This window comes from Hippichthys cyanospilos, chromosome 5 (assembly GCF_059441005.1).
Source record: "Hippichthys cyanospilos isolate Australia breed blue-spotted pipefish chromosome 5, RoL_Hcya_1.0, whole genome shotgun sequence".
Classification (NCBI taxonomy): domain Eukaryota; kingdom Metazoa; phylum Chordata; class Actinopteri; order Syngnathiformes; family Syngnathidae; genus Hippichthys; species Hippichthys cyanospilos.
The window spans coordinates 11,391,793-11,408,626 of NC_142373.1; the positions used below are offsets into that span (position 1 = coordinate 11,391,793).

General features: G+C 40.6%; 1 protein-coding gene across 5 annotated transcripts in view; it reads right to left on the reverse strand.

The window, feature by feature from the left end:
* Positions 1-1,519: 1,519 nt before the first annotated feature.
* galnt13 (polypeptide N-acetylgalactosaminyltransferase 13) overlaps positions 1,520-16,834 on the reverse strand; it is a 30,555-nt gene continuing 15,240 nt past the window's right edge. For 2 of the 5 annotated variants that reach the window (XM_088415685.1, XM_088415682.1), the window contains exons 11-14: positions 16,516-16,650; positions 16,325-16,354; positions 10,588-10,802; positions 4,227-4,370 (exon numbers count right to left, since the gene is read on the reverse strand). In XM_088415685.1, coding sequence (XP_088271811.1) covers positions 10,617-10,802; positions 16,325-16,354; positions 16,516-16,650 — 351 coding nt within the window. In that variant the 3' untranslated portion in view covers positions 4,227-4,370; positions 10,588-10,616. Of the gene's footprint in view, positions 4,371-10,587; positions 10,803-16,324; positions 16,355-16,515; positions 16,651-16,834 lie in introns of all 5 variants that reach the window. The other 3 variants (XM_088415686.1, XM_088415683.1, XM_088415684.1) reach the window with 3 other exon arrangements.

Consider the following 16,834-nt stretch of genomic DNA (forward strand, 5'->3'; position numbering starts at 1 on the left):
GTGTTTAAAGTTCCAATCAATTTGCTCTTAATCTGAAAACAAACCATTAAATCGGATTCGCTCATACCTGTAGAAACCCTTCTAATATTCTCACGTCCTCCCTAGCGTACTTCTACCCCCATCAGTGTTCCGGAGAACAAAAGGTATAGTGATTCCTGGCTGAATGATTTCTTTTGAAATGTGAGCCGGCGCTTTCAGTCACCATGGTGAGACACCGCCATCATGCTCCACCTTGGCGACGGCCCCAGTCAGCCAAACGACGTCCAAGATAAGGCCTCCATTAGGGCTATTATTTCAAAGCATCCCAGCCTTAATGGTCCAGCGGCAGTCCAACTATATCTTATCCTCGCGGGCACCAGTTAACCAGCCTGGATTTTGCTTCCTTCGGGTGCCGGGCTGTTCGGAAGCGCGGCCGGTCCCGACGGAGCGCCTGTATGGAGCGAGGTGAGCCACTGATGTGTTGTCAGCTCTGCAGCGTCTATTAATAGTTGCGCAGTAGCGCCGCTTTGGAGAGCTTTATCTTGTAAAGTGCATTATGGGGGAGTAATTAAAGTCTTCCGTAGCTTTTAAGAAACAAAAGTTGTCAGAAGATGGAAAAAGGGTTGTGATATTGTATTACATTACAGTCATTTTGGTGCTAGTGCTGGTGTCTCATGTTATATGCCAAAAATGTCGCCTTTGGTATCTTGAATTTTCTCTCGTTACTAGAGACGATATTTCTCCGCCGAGTTCACGAATTTTTCGTAAAAAAGAGGCCTGTTGGGACTAAATATGCAAGCATGTTCCATCCGTTAAAGAGAGGATGTTGCTGTTGGCAGACAATTACCGTATTTTCCGCACTATAAGGCGCACCTAAAAGCCTTATTTTTTTTTTTTTTTAAAAAGCTGATGGTGCGCCTTATAATCAGGTGCGCCTTATATATGGATCAATATTGAGATTGGGATCCGTAGATGGGAATTAACTGTTTACAGTTGAAGAAGGTTGCTCATATTGACATTGAGTTATTATGCTATTGAGAGTTTAGAGTTATTATTTGAGTTATTGTTATTACTTTGAGCATTACTATATTGTGATTGAAAAAGTTTTAAAAGATGTCATTAATCGAGGGTGCGCCTTATAATCCGGTGCGCCTTATAGATGGAAAAAGTTTTAAAATATGTCATTAATTGAGGGCGCGCCTTATAATCCGTTGCGCCTTATAGTGCGGAAAATACGGTACAAAAATTAAATAACTAAAAAAATTATGATCTTCATATACCATCTTTTTGCGTAAAGATCTGATGTTATTGCTTGCGGCTTATAGTCCGGTGCGGCTTACCCATGACAAAATATTTTTTTTTGCTCATATTTTGCTACTGTGCAGCTTGTAGTCCGGAAAATATGGTAAACACAAGATTCACATATTGTTAAAACATAAATAAAATACAAATATTGTGCAACATAACGCAAGCATCCCAATTCTAGAAACAAACACATATGATATGTCCTTATGAAGTCACCATTGAGCCACACAATGCATTTAGGGAACCAAAACGGTCATTTTTATTCATATTTTTTTTAACAATGTACTTTTAACAATATATTTACAGTTGGCCTCTGCTATTTGCAGGGAAGAGCAATCAAGCTGACCCATAAAAATTGAAAATCAGCACATACTTTTTTTTTAATTTTGAATTATTCAGATGATAAGTGCGTAATCTACTTTTTTTTCCCCCCATCCAAAAATTGTCTCAACAAATCTAAATGGATCAGGCCTTAGTTTGTGGTAGAACCATGTTAAAAAGCAGAAAATGACTTTTTTTTTTTATCTGTTTTCATTTACAAATATTTCCTTTTTTTTTTTTTTAATTAAAGCCTTATTTTTCTCCAAAATGTCAGACTGTACAAACAGAAAACATCACGTCAGGACCAGTACACTGAAACGTTACATTTCAATTATAACACCATGCATTAAAGCAAATTAAAAAAATAATAATAATAATAAATGGGAGTGTAATGATAACCGAGCGAAGCAGCATTCACGTTAGCTCGCCATTTTGTCAAATTGTTTTTAAACAAACATACCTGTCATAAAATATTGCAGAAGGCACAGGCATCCAAAGGTACTTTTCAGCGCTCCATTTGCTGTGACAAATATTGATTCAGATTTAATCTTGTGCAAACTTTCTTTCATTCCCAAGTATCATTTGGAAGATGAAATCTCCTGCGGTATTGCATGAGATGTCAACCATGATAGTTGAGAACTTTAGAACCACGGAAGAATTTGTTAGAGGGACTATTCTCTTTTCTGTGCTTGGCTGCCATTTTGTTTTGCATACAGTACATTTTTGGGTGCTAATTGAGAAAACGGAGGCATCTATGATAAGTAATAAGAATAACCACTGTTTGTGTAAATGGAGATTTTTTTTTTCTCATATCCTAAAAAGCGGGATAAAAAAAATAAACATTATTCGCATTATTATGTGTATGGTTTTGCATCTTTTGTATGGTGGAGGATTAGAGCCAGTGAAGAAGAAAAAAAGTTTGATCTTTTTCCAATTCTCACATGAAATATTGCAGACTTTAATCCTGGATATAAAGTCAGAATTCAGAAGAAGTGGTCAGAAATAAAAAAAAAAAAAGGCTTTGTTTTTGTCACGTGAAGTGTAAGTGCAATAAAATAAGAATTTTCATCTTTTTTTTTTTCAGGCACGTTGATGCACTTGGTTATTTTTTTCTGCTTTAGATTATGCTGTAACTCGTATAAACGCTGTAAAGTATAACTACCAATTGTTGAAAGTTGATTTCTATTGTTTTTTTTCTTCTTTTCTGACTTGAAAGTAAGAATCCCGAGAGGTCACAATTCTGAAATAAAAGCGAAAATCCACAATTCTGTACATTACCGAGGATGTTGTTGCGCTAATCAAATAAAGGCGGAATAATAAAAAGCAGACAAGCGTGAAGTGAGGACAGCTGATGGGGTGCTGATGTTTTCATTTTTAATTGTGCTAGGGGGAGCCGGTGAGACATTTTTGGATATGTTCCAAAAATCTTCAGTGTAGCACCTAGCAAAAACTACTTTGAAAACCGCTCAATCATCGCCATGGGAAATAATTTCCCACACGTGAATTTTCAGCCTAAATCGGAGCGTGTATCCTGTACCGTGTTATTATCGGGGGGGGGGGACCACGGGGGACCTGGCAAGCACATGGAAGCTCTTGGTAATTAGCGCCCAATTAGGTCCTGGCGTGCTCATCAGATGCCATATTGTTCCTTTTCTATCAGCCGACGGGATATCGCTGCTGCTCGCTAATATTGCAAGGAATAATGGCATCGAGTAGAGCTGCAACGATTAATCGATTAATCGGCGAGGAATTGATGAACGAAGTTATCAATGATTTTTGGTCCTCGATTCATCATTTTGAGATTGAGTTTTTGTTCAAGTTCTTAAGATCCTCTGAATGACATCCTCTCACCGGTAAATATTTTCCGTTGTAATAAATGTACGTGGGCTATTTTTGTAATTAAACAAACATAAACCTTTGCTAAATATTTCCAAGAAAAAAAAATGTTAATTATTTGCTCTTTTTGTTTTTGTCATGATATAGACCAATCCAGAGGCTGAATTTTAGTTTACCTAAATTATCAAAATGCCAATGCTCTGTTTTTGAATAAAGGAATGAAATTTAGACAATTTAGAAAAAATTTTTGGACAAAGACTTTTGGTTTTGTAAAATAAATATATAAATAAATAAAATAAAGATGAAATTATGTCTTTCAGAAGGAGTCAGTTCATTGATTATTAAAATACTGCAATTATTAAAATAGCTGCAGCCCTCAGATGAGCCATTTGGATTATTTTCTACATTTTTTTTTTGCATTCTGCTCTTTGCTCTTGAATGATCAAATTCTTATTTTGCACTCCAAAGAATATAATTCATTTTTATGGATTTTATTAGTGATATTTCTCTGGGGTCCTTTGGCTTATTTATCTATTGATTCACTTGAAGTTCAGTCCAGTTAGCAAGTGTGTAACCCAAATGTTTGGATTAAATGCCTCATAATTTCTCATACTTAGTATGACTCGACCAAGTCTCATCTGTCATCTCATAAAAAAGAAAGAAACAAAAGCATGTATCGTTCCCGTTGATATCGGATGGATATCGGTACCGGGCGATGCTCTGGACTGAGGAGACGGAAGGCCGGATCGACCTGATGAAGAAGTGGACTTGCTGTTACGACGCGGGGATCAGAGACTGAGGGTCATGTTGCGCAGCAGCCATTGCTGGGAGCGGCCCCCGTTGCAGTCTCTCAAGGTGGGGACCATCTTGTCCTCCTCCGAGGGCATGTCCAAACACTGGTTGCTGTTCACGTGCAGCAAGGTCAGTTTCTGGACAAAAAAAGGGACAGTCACATGCTTGGGCACGTTTGTTTGTTTTTTTGTTTGTTTTTTTTACAATTTACAGTAACCTGCGCTGGTTTCAAGGGAAATGTAATAACCGTTCAAACAGTTCAGTGGAGTCGAAGGTTGTTATTTTACCTCACTGCGATTAGTGCGGGTTCTTCATTCGACGCAACTTTTTGGATTAAGTTCATAATCCAAAAAGTTGGCTCAGTCCCATTTTGCCCCAATTTTGGGTTATAACTGACCCAGTTATCCCATCTGGGTGAAACACAAACTCCAGTTTTCTGTTATTGGTTATGTGACAAATGTAGTCGTGATTGGTCGTTACTTCAGCCCTGAGCAATTGTAATGCCATTTTTCAGTCAACATCAAATGACAAAATGGCCGCCTCTACTGTATGTGACATTCACAAACGTAGTCGCGATTGGTCGTTTCTTCAGCCCTGAGCAATTGTAATGCCATTTTTCAGTCAACAGCGAATAACAAAATGCCCGCCTCTACTGTATGTGACATTCACAAACGTAGTTGCGATTGGTCGTTACTTCAGCCCTGAGCAATTGTAATGCCATTTTTCAGTCAACAGCAAATAACAAAATGGCCGCCTCTACTGTATGTGACATTCACAAACGTAGTCGCGATTGGTCGTTACTTCAGCCCTGAGCAATTGTAATGCCGTTTTTCGGTCAACAGCAAATAACAAAATGGCCGCCTCTACTGTATGTGACATTCACAAACGTAGTCGTGATTGGTCGTTACTTCAGCCCTGAGCAATTGTAATGCCATTTTTCGGTCAACAACAAATGACAAAATGGCCGCCTCTATGTGACATTCACAAACGTAGTCGTGATTGGTCGTTACTTTAGCCCTGAGCAATTGTAATGCCATTTTTCAGTCAACAGCAAATAACAAAATGGCCGCCTCTACTGTATGTGACATTCACAAACGTAGTCGCGATTGGTCGTTACTTCAGCCCTGAGCAATTGAAATGCCATTTTTCAGTCAACAGCGAATAACAAAATGGCCGCCTCTACTGTATGTGACATTCACAAACGTAGTCGCGATTGGTCGTTACTTCAGCCCTGAGCAATTGTAATGCCGTTTTTCGGTCAACAGCAAATGACAAAATGGCCGCCTCTATGTGTACGAAACGGCTGATTTTGCTGTTTAATTCATATTCCACAACTACAGTAGTAATTTGCTGTGAATGAGGGAAATGTTATTTTAAATCCATTTGTGCTGACTTTTAACCTCAAGTGCCATGTCTTCACAAGATCATGCTTACGAATAGACTTGCTCTCCCTCTCCATATTGTCCTTCCCAAGCATCTCTTTTCTGCTGTCATTTCTCTCGCATGCACCAGAGGAGCCAGAGGAGGGAATAAGTGCTTTAAAAATGTCCAGACAAGAAAAACAGAGCTGATGTGATGAGTTAAGCTTAAGCGCAGCATGAGAATGTTCCTCACGTCGTCTTGAGCTCAAGGGCCTACGAACAAGCTGAGCGGAGCATTTAAGTGAATTCTCTTCCAAGTAATTCACAATTTCGGTCCCCGCTGGAGTAGCTTCACTTGACAGAATCGCAAGCAGTGCCTCTTCTCAGGAAAACAAGCGAAAAAAAATCGCCGCGGAAGGCCACACACTACTTCCGCATCATCGTCTTTGGACATTTTTGCATGACTGCACTTTTTTCGGACTGCACTTTTTTCGAACACGCACCTTAAATGTTTAACGAACGTCCGATAAAGTTGATTGTTATTTGCAGACGTGGCGCCTACGTGATCGAGATGGGTTCTCCATTCAAACCGGATTGCGCTTTGACTTCATTAAAGCGAGATTGCGCTCGGATCGGTCGGGAGATGACTCCGAGCGGTGTGCACACACGGACACTCGAGCTATGTTTGCACTTAAAACACGAGAGCCTAACCTCGTCTGCCCGGGATACAAAGAAGTGCACACACATCACGAAGTTGGCGGGACGGAGCCTTTTTTTACACAGCAGCGTTGTTCAAACAGAAGAACAAAGAGAGCAGGTGTTGTACGACATCACACACCTTCCAAATACACCCCACCGCCCACCCCGCCCCCTCAAAAAACTAAAAAGGAGAAAAGCACTAAGCTGAACGCGGCTGAGGTTAAAAAAATATATATATACGGGTACGGGATTTGGCTTTGTTTGTTGCGGGATGCGGCAGTTTCTGCAATCGGCGCTCTGACATCAACAAGGCAGAAGATGCTGATGATTTTTAATCATCATAAATGACCAGGTCTTTCGGGAGGCTGTGACAAATTACCATATTTTATTTGAAGTACTGTTTTATTTCCTCTTACTGTGCAGCAATGTGTCTTATAACCCGGTGCGCCTTATGTGCCGGTGTGCCCTATAACTCAGGAGACCTTCTAACCAAAAGTACTTCATACCCTGGTTCAATTTATAACCCCGCGCCAATTGTAACCTGGAGTGCATGGTGTACCTTGTAGCTTGGCGCACGTTATAACCCGTTCACCTTATAACCTCGAGTGCCTTCCAACCCGGTTCACCTAATCACCCAACGCGGGTTGTCACCGGGTGTACCCGGTGTAGATTATAACCCAGATTTATAACCTGTTGCATTTTATAATTTAGTATATGTTATAACCCGGTGTGGTTTATAATCTAGTGTACCTCATAGCCCAATGTGCCTAATAAAATGGTCCACCTTCCAACCCGGTTCACCTAATTACCCAATGCGGGTTGTGACCGGGTGTACCAGGTGCTGATTATAACCCAGATTTATAACCTGTTGCATCTTATAATTTAGTATATGTTATAACTCGGTGTGGTTTATAATCTAGTGTACCTCATAGCCCAATGTGCCTAATAAAATGGTCCACCTTCCAACCCGGTTCACCTAATTACCCAATGCGGGTTGTGACCGGGTGTACCAGGTGCTGATTATAACCCAGATTTATAACCTGTTGCATCTTATAATTTAGTATATGTTATAACTCGGTGTGGTTTATAATCTAGTGTACCTCATAGCCCAATGTGCCTAATAAAATGGTCCACCTTACAACCCGGTGCTGCTTATAATCGGGTGCACCTTATAACTCAGGGTGCCTTATCACCTGACACACCGCATACCTCAGTTCACCTTCTAACCTGGCTTCTTAAAACCCGGTGCGCCTTATATCCTGGTTCACGTTATAACACAGTGCGCCTTATAGGCAATTTCCAAACGTAGACCTGTTTATCGAGACCGTGCCTTATCATCTGAAAAATATGCTTGTTTACGTCTGTCTACAAATGATACATATTAGCAAAAATACTATCTCAAGATACAAAGAGAATAAAGTTTGATGTATTTTACTGACCGGGTTTTGTTTTATTTAACTTCCTTTGTTTCCTTTGGTGCATGTTATAGCCCAGTATACCTTATAAACTGGTTCACCTTAACACCCGGTGTGTCTTACTGCCTGCTCATAAACCGATGCACCTTATAACCTAGCGAACCTTATATTCTAGTCCAACTTAAAACCCAGCGGTTCTTACAATTGGTGTGCCTTGTATATGGAAATATCCGAAAATAGATCTGTTCATTAAGACTGCACTTTCTAATCCGGCGTGGCTTATGGTCTCCAAAATATGGTAATTGCTTTTCTATTGATTTCAACAGGGAAGCATATTTTAAGATACAAAGGATCATTACAGGCGGAGAATTTTATTTGCATTTCTATTTGTTCCAGTGCGAAGCATTCCCTCCTTTTGAGAACGCGTCCACAGAAGAAGGTTTTGTTTTGTTGTTTTAAATAGCAGCAACTAGTTGGCGCAAAAAGCCTGCATTTTTACGAGCGCCACAACGGCGACATAACATCGCTTCCGGAATGTTATTTTTTAAGGCCTTTATGGAGGCTTTTCTGCAATAATGAGAGCGCGGCATCCTCGAGATGGGGATGGCAGGGTAATATTACAGCAGAGGGAGCAAATCTGTCCAGGTTTAAAAAAAATATGGAGGTCCTGTCCTTTGCTCATAATTATTTCATGTCCCCTCGTGGGGAAGAGAAAACTCTCATCTCATCCTACCCGCGAATCAAGCCGCGTCTCGGGCCGAACGCGTGCGCAGCCGAGACTGGCTAATTAAACGAGGACGGGTTCCGACCATAAGCCCCAGCTGAGGAACATTATCCTCCGTCGCCCAAAAGGCTTCCCCGCGTCAGCCGGTTCCTTTGTCTCCCGGCGGCGACGAGCAGCAACCCCGCTCGTCGCTTCTAACGGCGGCGCGCTGCGAGCGCTCCCTCTCGTTGTGCTGGCTACGCTACAAGGAACTAAAAGCGAAAAAGCAATTCAGGCCATCAAACAGCAGGTCACTCCACCACGAGCAGCCATGGGAGATCCTTACCCAATTTACCCAGCCTGGACACAAAAACGCAGCCAGTCAAATTGCTCTTTCCATCTTTTTCCTTTCCAACAAAACACCATTCAGACTCCCGGTAACGCAGCGGGGGGTAAACAGAGCCGGATAGACACCTGGCTCGCAAAGACAAAAACAGACAAATGCTGCATGTAAATGAGCGGGCGGAATACTGCCGATAATTGGGACGGCGTACAGTGTGCACAGCTGCCAATAGCCGAGAGGCCTGAAGGGCCAGGTCCACAAAAGGCGCGGTTCAGAATGAAGGATCACTTCAAAAGAACTTGCAAAACAATGGCCGGCCCCCTTTTCAATCAACCTCGCGCGCAAACAATAACGAGCTAAAAATAAACACGCCCTCGCTCGCTCGCTGGCAGCAAGTGAATTTTCAACGTTAAATATTTATGATGGAAAACAAATGTCAAATGAGATCTAATTTAGCGTGACGGGCAACAAAAGGTCTCGTGGATAGCGTGGTGCACGCTCAACCATCTCAATGGGACATCTGTCATGGATTGATGCGCCCATGTCCCTGTTTACATGCCTTCTCCATCAAAGGTCATCAGTGAAAGCTTCTTAATGCTTCCTAAAACCATTCGTTCCCGCTAATACTTCAGATCAAAATATCTGTTTGCACCACCAACACCAATGCGGGCACAATCTTCAGGCAAAAACCGAAAGGAGCGTTCGCAATGTGAAGAATAATTGTGGCGTAGAAGGAGAAATAATGAAGTTATATCTATTTGAAGGTATTTTTCGACCTGCTTTTCTGTAGTTGACTAATAAGACAAAAAAGGGACAGTCACTCTCCCAATAAATTTTGGTCCAACACAGTATGTTAAAAAGTGATCAGTAGGAACGGCAACTGCGTCAGGCAGTCAGGATCGACGTTTGCAAAGTCACATTTAGCGCTTAATTCAAAGTTGAAAGGGTTAGCCATGGGTCTCAAGATTCCTAGTGATGTTAAAGAGAGAAGTAAGAAGATGATTTATATGGAAACCATGCTGGAGATAACCCTTATGAGGGAATATGGGCAAAATAAGCGCCACTCAAAAGGTACCGTATTTTCCGCACAATAAGGCGCACCGGATTATAAGGCGCACCCTCAATTAATGACATATTTGAAAACTTTTTCCATATATAAGGCCCACCGGATTATAAGGCGCACCATCAATTAATGACATATTTGAAAACTTTTTCAATCACGATTTAGTAATCCTCAAAGTAATCACAATAATAACTCAAATAATAACTCTCAATAGCATAAAAACTCAATGTCAATATGAGCAACCTTGTTCAACTGTAAACACACAAAAGAAACAGGTAAAGCTTACTTTATCAATTCATTCCCCATCTACCAATCCCATTATTGATCCATATATAAGGCGCACCTGAATATAAGGCGCACCATCAGCTTTTTAAAAAAAATTAAGGCTTTTAGGGGCGCCTTATAGTGCGGAAAATGCGGTACAATTTTGAAGGTTTGGATTGCCCGTCATACGGCGAATTCGCCTTACGACCCCAACTGCTGAACAGATTAATCTCGTTACGGGGGGCCACCGTACATACGTCTGTAAAACTCATCTGTCAAGGTGGTCTTATTCTAGCTAGACAGGGAGTTCTCGTGTATGCTAAGCGAAAGATCCTTTGTTCAAACAAAACAGGTTGTCAGCACACACCAAAATGCTTATTTTCCATCACAACTCCAAGTGTCCAATATACTTGGCTAACCCAAACTAGTATTCTACTCAAACTACCAAAACAAACGATTACTGCTTCTACTCTACACGACAACCTTTTCTCTACCATACCGCTCACCTGGAGAACCTTTGCCAGCAGGCTGAAGCTTAAAGAAAATAATCATTGGGGTTGTAGTAGAGACGCCTGGCTACCTCCACCCGCGTGAAGTTGCGCAAGATCCAGGCCTGAAGGGGACTGTTGTTACAGTACTCCACAGTTGGGCCGAAGGTGCCGTCTTCGAGGCGGCTGATGGTCAGACATGACTGGGTGATAATATGCAGAAAGGTGTGCTTCTGCCGCCAGCAAAAAGGAAGGGAAGTCACAGTATTATTGTCAGCGAAATGTTTCACACTAAATAATGAGATAGTCTGATATTTTTTAAGCCACCGAATACGTTAGAATTGGTAAAGAGATTTTAGTGTCACGAAGCTTCATGAATAAAACACAAGCAAGCTTCTTTTCCAGACTGAATGCAAATCCACATGAGACCCCAACGGACCGCAAAATTTAATGTATTTTTAGCCGTTTAATAATTTTCTCGGCAAAGAACACAAATGTCATAGCTGTTGGAGGTTAATGTGCCATTTATGCAAATCTCCGCTCTACAGGGGTTAATTGAATGGATTGAAATGCTTTTTGGAAATGATTGTATGAACTGAAGTGTTAGATGTAAGCCTGCTGTAAATACGCTTTTTTTTGGGGTGGGGGTGGGGTGCTAGAGAGAGATTGGGGGGAAAGAAGGAAGCATTTTCGTGCCATTTAGACAATCTGGGTCATCAAGTCTTCTGGTCTGCTTGTAGAAGAATAAACTTTTGATCTGAAGGCTTGAAATAAGGTCAATTAGGGGTAAGTCTTATTGAAAAACTCACAATTTAATTTAGTGCTGTAGCTAATGATTATTTCATTGATCGATAAACGTTGATTCGTCAGTTGAGCAGATTGTTAAATGATGCGTTGATTTCCATTCAGTGTTTTGGTTGTTTGTTTCAGACTTGACTGACCTTTGGGACCCGATCGAGATTTAGACCTTACTTAGACTCTGACCTTTGTGGCCTGATCTTGACTCTTGATCTTAACATTTGTAACTAGATCTGGACTTGTGAATCAATCTTGACATGGACTTGAATCTTTGTGAGTCATCTTAACTTGGATTCAGACTTTTGTGATCTTGACTAGGACGTTTGTGACTCAATCTTAACATCGACCCAGATCTTTGTGAGTCCATCTTGACTAAGGCTCTGAACTTTGACTCCATCTTGCCTAAGGTCTGACATTTGTGACTCAATTTTGACTTGGACTCCCATCTTTGTGACTTGACATTGACTCGGACTCTGACTTTTGTGACTTGCGTTGATGGGGACTCGAACCTTTGTGACTCTATCTAGACTTAGACTGAACGGTGTGACTCGATTTTGACTTGGACTCGGACCTTTGTGATTCGACACTGACTTGGACTCTGACATTTGTGACTCCATCTTGATTTAGACTCTGAACTTTGACTCCATCTTGACTAAGACCTAACATTTGTGACTCAAATTTGACGTGGACTCCAATCTTTATGACTTGACATTGACTCGGACTCTGACGTTTGTGACTTAGGTTGATGGGGACTTGAACCTTTGTGACTCTATCTAGACTTTGACTGAATTTTGTGACTCGATTACGACTTGGACTCGGACCTTTGCGAGTCGACACTGACTTGGACTCTGACGTTTGTGACTTAGGTTGATGGGGACTTGAACCTTTGTGACTCTATCTAGACTTGACTGAATTTTGTGACTCGATTACGACTTGGACTCGGACCTTTGCGAGTCGACACTGACTTGGACTCTGACGTTTGTGACTTAGGTTGATGGGGACTTGAACCTTTGTGACTCTATCTAGACTTTGACTGAATTTTGTGACTCGATTACGACTTGGACTCGGACCTTTGCGAGTCGACACTGACTTGGACTCTGACGTTTGTGACTTAGGTTGATGGGGACTTGAACCTTTGTGACTCTATCTAGACTTTGACTGAATTTTGTGACTCGATTACGACTTGGACTCGGACCTTTGCGAGTCGACACTGACTTGGACTCTGACGTTTGTGACTTGCCTTGATGACCTTTGAGACTGGAACCTAGTTGACTGGATCTTGACTTGGTTTTAGACCTTTGTGACTTGATTTTGATCTGATCACCTTTCTATTGTTGTTTGGTGTTGTATGAGGTCAGTCAGACTTCCTCCCTGTTGACTCACAAATATTAAGAACCCTGATTACGATTTTATAACGGCGTTGAAAACTAATTAAAAAAAAAAACCTCCTATGGAGAAATCCATCCAAAAAACCCAGACAAGCCTGACCAGAACATAAACACGGGCAACAACGCAGAGGCGACTAACATCATAAAGACAATGTTTTCCGACTATTCTCAGGCTTATGTCACAAGGAGCCTGTCCCAGCCTACGCCCAAAAGTGGGTCTCCTTCAAGTCTCTCCGAATGTCCCCCAGATATAAATCAGCTCCACATTCGTCAATTACCAAGAGCTCAAACGCTTGGGGTCTCGGACATGGCTGGATGCAGATCGGCTAGAACCCGAAGTCATTTAGATGACATTAACGGCACCTAGTCTACCATGTTATTCCGGTGGGGGTGCGGAACCGTCATGATATTCCAGATTTGGAAGCTAATGCGTCTCCTAGTGCTTGAGTGACAGCAGGAGGGTGAACGCTGAAGGGCATAGCCACCATCAAGGTGCTGCTCATTATCTTTCCTGGTGGAAAGCATACCCTTCAACACACTTTCACAGTCCAGAAGACAGATACAGTCCCCGTATTTTCTTAGTTTGATAGAAATGAAAATATATTGGGCAGCGGCTCAACGTCTCTGCGGATCCAGAAGCCAATCTTCTTGTACGCCAATGGAAAGCTTTTCTTCAGATGTGTGATCTTATTGATTAAATATTCTTGAGGGGATTCCATTGGCTGAGAAAATATCAATAGGCTCAAGGTATGTTCACTTCATGGTTTGAAGAAAGTTGAAGGAGACATTTTATTCCATCTCCGCAGATTTGGGAGGCAAATCCAAGGATCGATGTTTCCCCTTTCGGAACTAGGGATAGGCCTAAAAATCAATTCATTGATCGAAGAAGGCGAGTTAGGAATTCTTGGACTGCGTGGACTTGATTGTTGATTGATTGTGTCTTGAAGCAATTAAAAGGCCCGATCGAGTGTGCTGTTGATTGTAGCAATTAGCGCTGGCTAAAGGCGGTGACATAACAGCAATAGTTATTTTAGTAATTGATTAATCTGGTGATTTATTGATGAATTTCATTTTTAAAATATGTCTTCATTTGCATCTTTTGAATTGAAAACAGGACTTTCTACATCAATTATTTCAGTCATATTAGATCCTTTTAGACAGAATTCTGACTGTCAGAATGCTCACTTTAAAGTCAAAATGCCCAATTTTAAAGCCAGAGTTCTCAATTCCCTTTAAAAATGAGAATCCAGACTATTCTCAGAAATTTGACTTTCAAGTCTGCATTTTCCTACTTGAAAGAACTAATGAATTCTAAGAATAAAGTCAGAATTCTCACGTGTCGAGAATTCTGACTATTATTAGAATCCAAATTTTTTCCCAAAGGTAGTCTACTTAGAATGAAGTCAAACTGTTCCTTTCAAGTCAGAATTCTGAGAATAAAGTTCTCACTTTGTCCTAATTCTGACTTTAAAATAAGAATTCTGACGATTATCAGAAGCATTTTTCTTATCTCACTTTAAAATGAGAATTCTGAATTCCGGGAAATACTTAAAATAAAGTCTCAATTCTCACTTTATAGTCAGAATTATGATTGAAAATTCGGATTTCTCTCAAAAGTCACATTTTAAAGTGAGAATCAAGAACGAATTTTGAGAAAAACGTGAGAGTCCCGCCCACTTTTTTTTTTCTTCACCGGCCATAATCGCCATCCGTAGCTTGTCGATTAGCGTTTGATTACTCAAGAAAGATTCCCCCAGATTTGGATTTTACCTCAGACTTCTCTCATGATTCACGCCTTTCAAAACAGAGTCAATAAACTACCGTGGAAGGCTCGGAGGAATCTTGCGCTATTTCAAAGATAAAGCTCCTCTACGCGACGTCTGGTCTGATCAATCAAAGTCCTTGAGGGACCCTTATGCCTCTGCTCCCGCGGTGCGCAAAATATCAAAGTTCTTGAGGGATTTGCAAGCATCTCCCAGTGGATTCGACGGTCGCCTTAGACAACATGTGACTGCTAAGCAATTTTAAGCGATTGAGTGTTGCGACAAAGGTGAAAAGAGGTAATGAGTAGGAGGAGAAAAAAGTCAGGTTTTCCTGCGAGCGGAATGAGCAAACGGGTTGATGGAGCCACCCAGGACCCCGGTCGCCGCCGGGCACGGACGGGCTAAAAATAAAAGCGCCAACAAGAGGCCGAACCCCCCCGGCTACAAACAAGAGAACGCTTGTCTTTGGTAAATGAATTATTTCCATTTTTGATATTAACGAGCCACCAAGTGGAATGCATTGATTTCTCCAGTGGTTTGTGCAATTCTCGAATGGAAACAGCGGCGGGATTTTTCCTGAGACTTTTGCGACGCGAGACGGCGGGGGGGGACGTTCTTCCTCCGGTTTGATCTCATCTCTTTTGTATTCAAAACGCACGTCGACCTTGATGAGCGTACTTTTGTTTACGATCTTCGCTGAGGTCAATCGTCTGTCTCCAAGTAAACAACAAATAAAAGGATTAAAATTATAATTGAGAGTGGGGGTGAGACACCAATGACGGCAGGATATTTTTTATTTCAACCTTAACTCGTTCAATACCAAAGACTTTTTCTTATGACTTTAGGCATTCAATCCCAGATGTTTATTTATAATTTCTCAAATGTTTGGATTAAGAGGGTTTAAAAATACCCGAGAAAATTAATTAAGTTCTCAAGTAATTAATTTCTTAAGGTAGTTAAGTACAAATATAATTGAGAACCTAATTTAGTTAATTTTCTGCTTAATTATCTGATTATAAATGACCTTACTAGAGCAAATCAATTACTTTAAATGGATAGTAATACTTAAGCACTAAAGTAATCAATCACTTTAAGTCATAAAGTATTACTGTAATTGATTACATATGGTGCTTATGTAGTAATATTTAATTAGTTTTGTACTTTAATAAAATAATTGATTGACTTTAGTGATTAGTAGCCATTTAAAGTAATTGATTGGCTTTATTAATTAACGTAATTAAGCACAAAAGTAATCAATTGACTTAGGTCATAAAGTATTGATGACATTGATTACTTTAGATACTTAATTAGCAATAACTGTTTTAGTACTTTACTAAAATAATTGATTTGAGTAAAGTAATAGATTATTCTAGATAATTAAGCACTAAATTAATCAATTACGTCTCGTTATAAAGTCTTATAAGGTACTTATACCTTCAAATAAACTGTACATCATGAAATCTGCCATTCAAAACTAAACAAATATTCATTTTTACAAATAATCATTAGGTGAGAAATGCAAGGGGGTAAATTGTGCAAAGAATATACCTGGATGTCATACGCAACCTAAAATCGCAGTTTTAAATAAAAAACAAAAAAAAAACATACCTTACTGAACTTATAACATGAGAACCCAGGAAGATTATCAGGAAACCTTTGAAAAAATTGTGTGTAACACGGAGGACAGCTCACGACAAAAAAACGTTCTGATCTAATGACCACCAAAACAAATACGTCACCATGTAGGACTCACAAACTAGCACAAATTGGGAAAATGTCAATCAAGTGATGGGGCCCACTGCTTACCTCCAAATCATATTCCCATTTGCCAACATACTGATTGGAGGAAGAGAACACACAGTAGGAGAAAAAAATAGCTGCTCCAATGAAATGTACGCGCGTTTAAAAAAAAAAAAAATTGACATTCAGCACCCCCTGCTGGCCAAATCCCTCGGAAAGCATGTTTCAGTAAAGGAAAAATATATGTCATTTCTTACCTCTGCGTCATACTGAAACATTTGATTGCCCTTCATGTGGTGACACTTGAGCATGACGACAGGCCCGTTGAGGCGAGAGACGTCCAAACAGAGGTCATCCGTCCGAATTTCTTTGTCCGCCGTGTAGGAGAACACCTGAAATTGAGTCCACAAAATGTATCAGCGATGCCACGTTTCAGTTTTATTCTCTTTTTTTTGCCTGGAGACGCTTCTATAAACAAATCAAGCTAGGGTCTTTGGGTGTGGGATTAGGGAGCTGAAATTCCACCCAGATGGTGACAACATGCCAAAGTTTAACATGGCACAACCACTTAGTTCT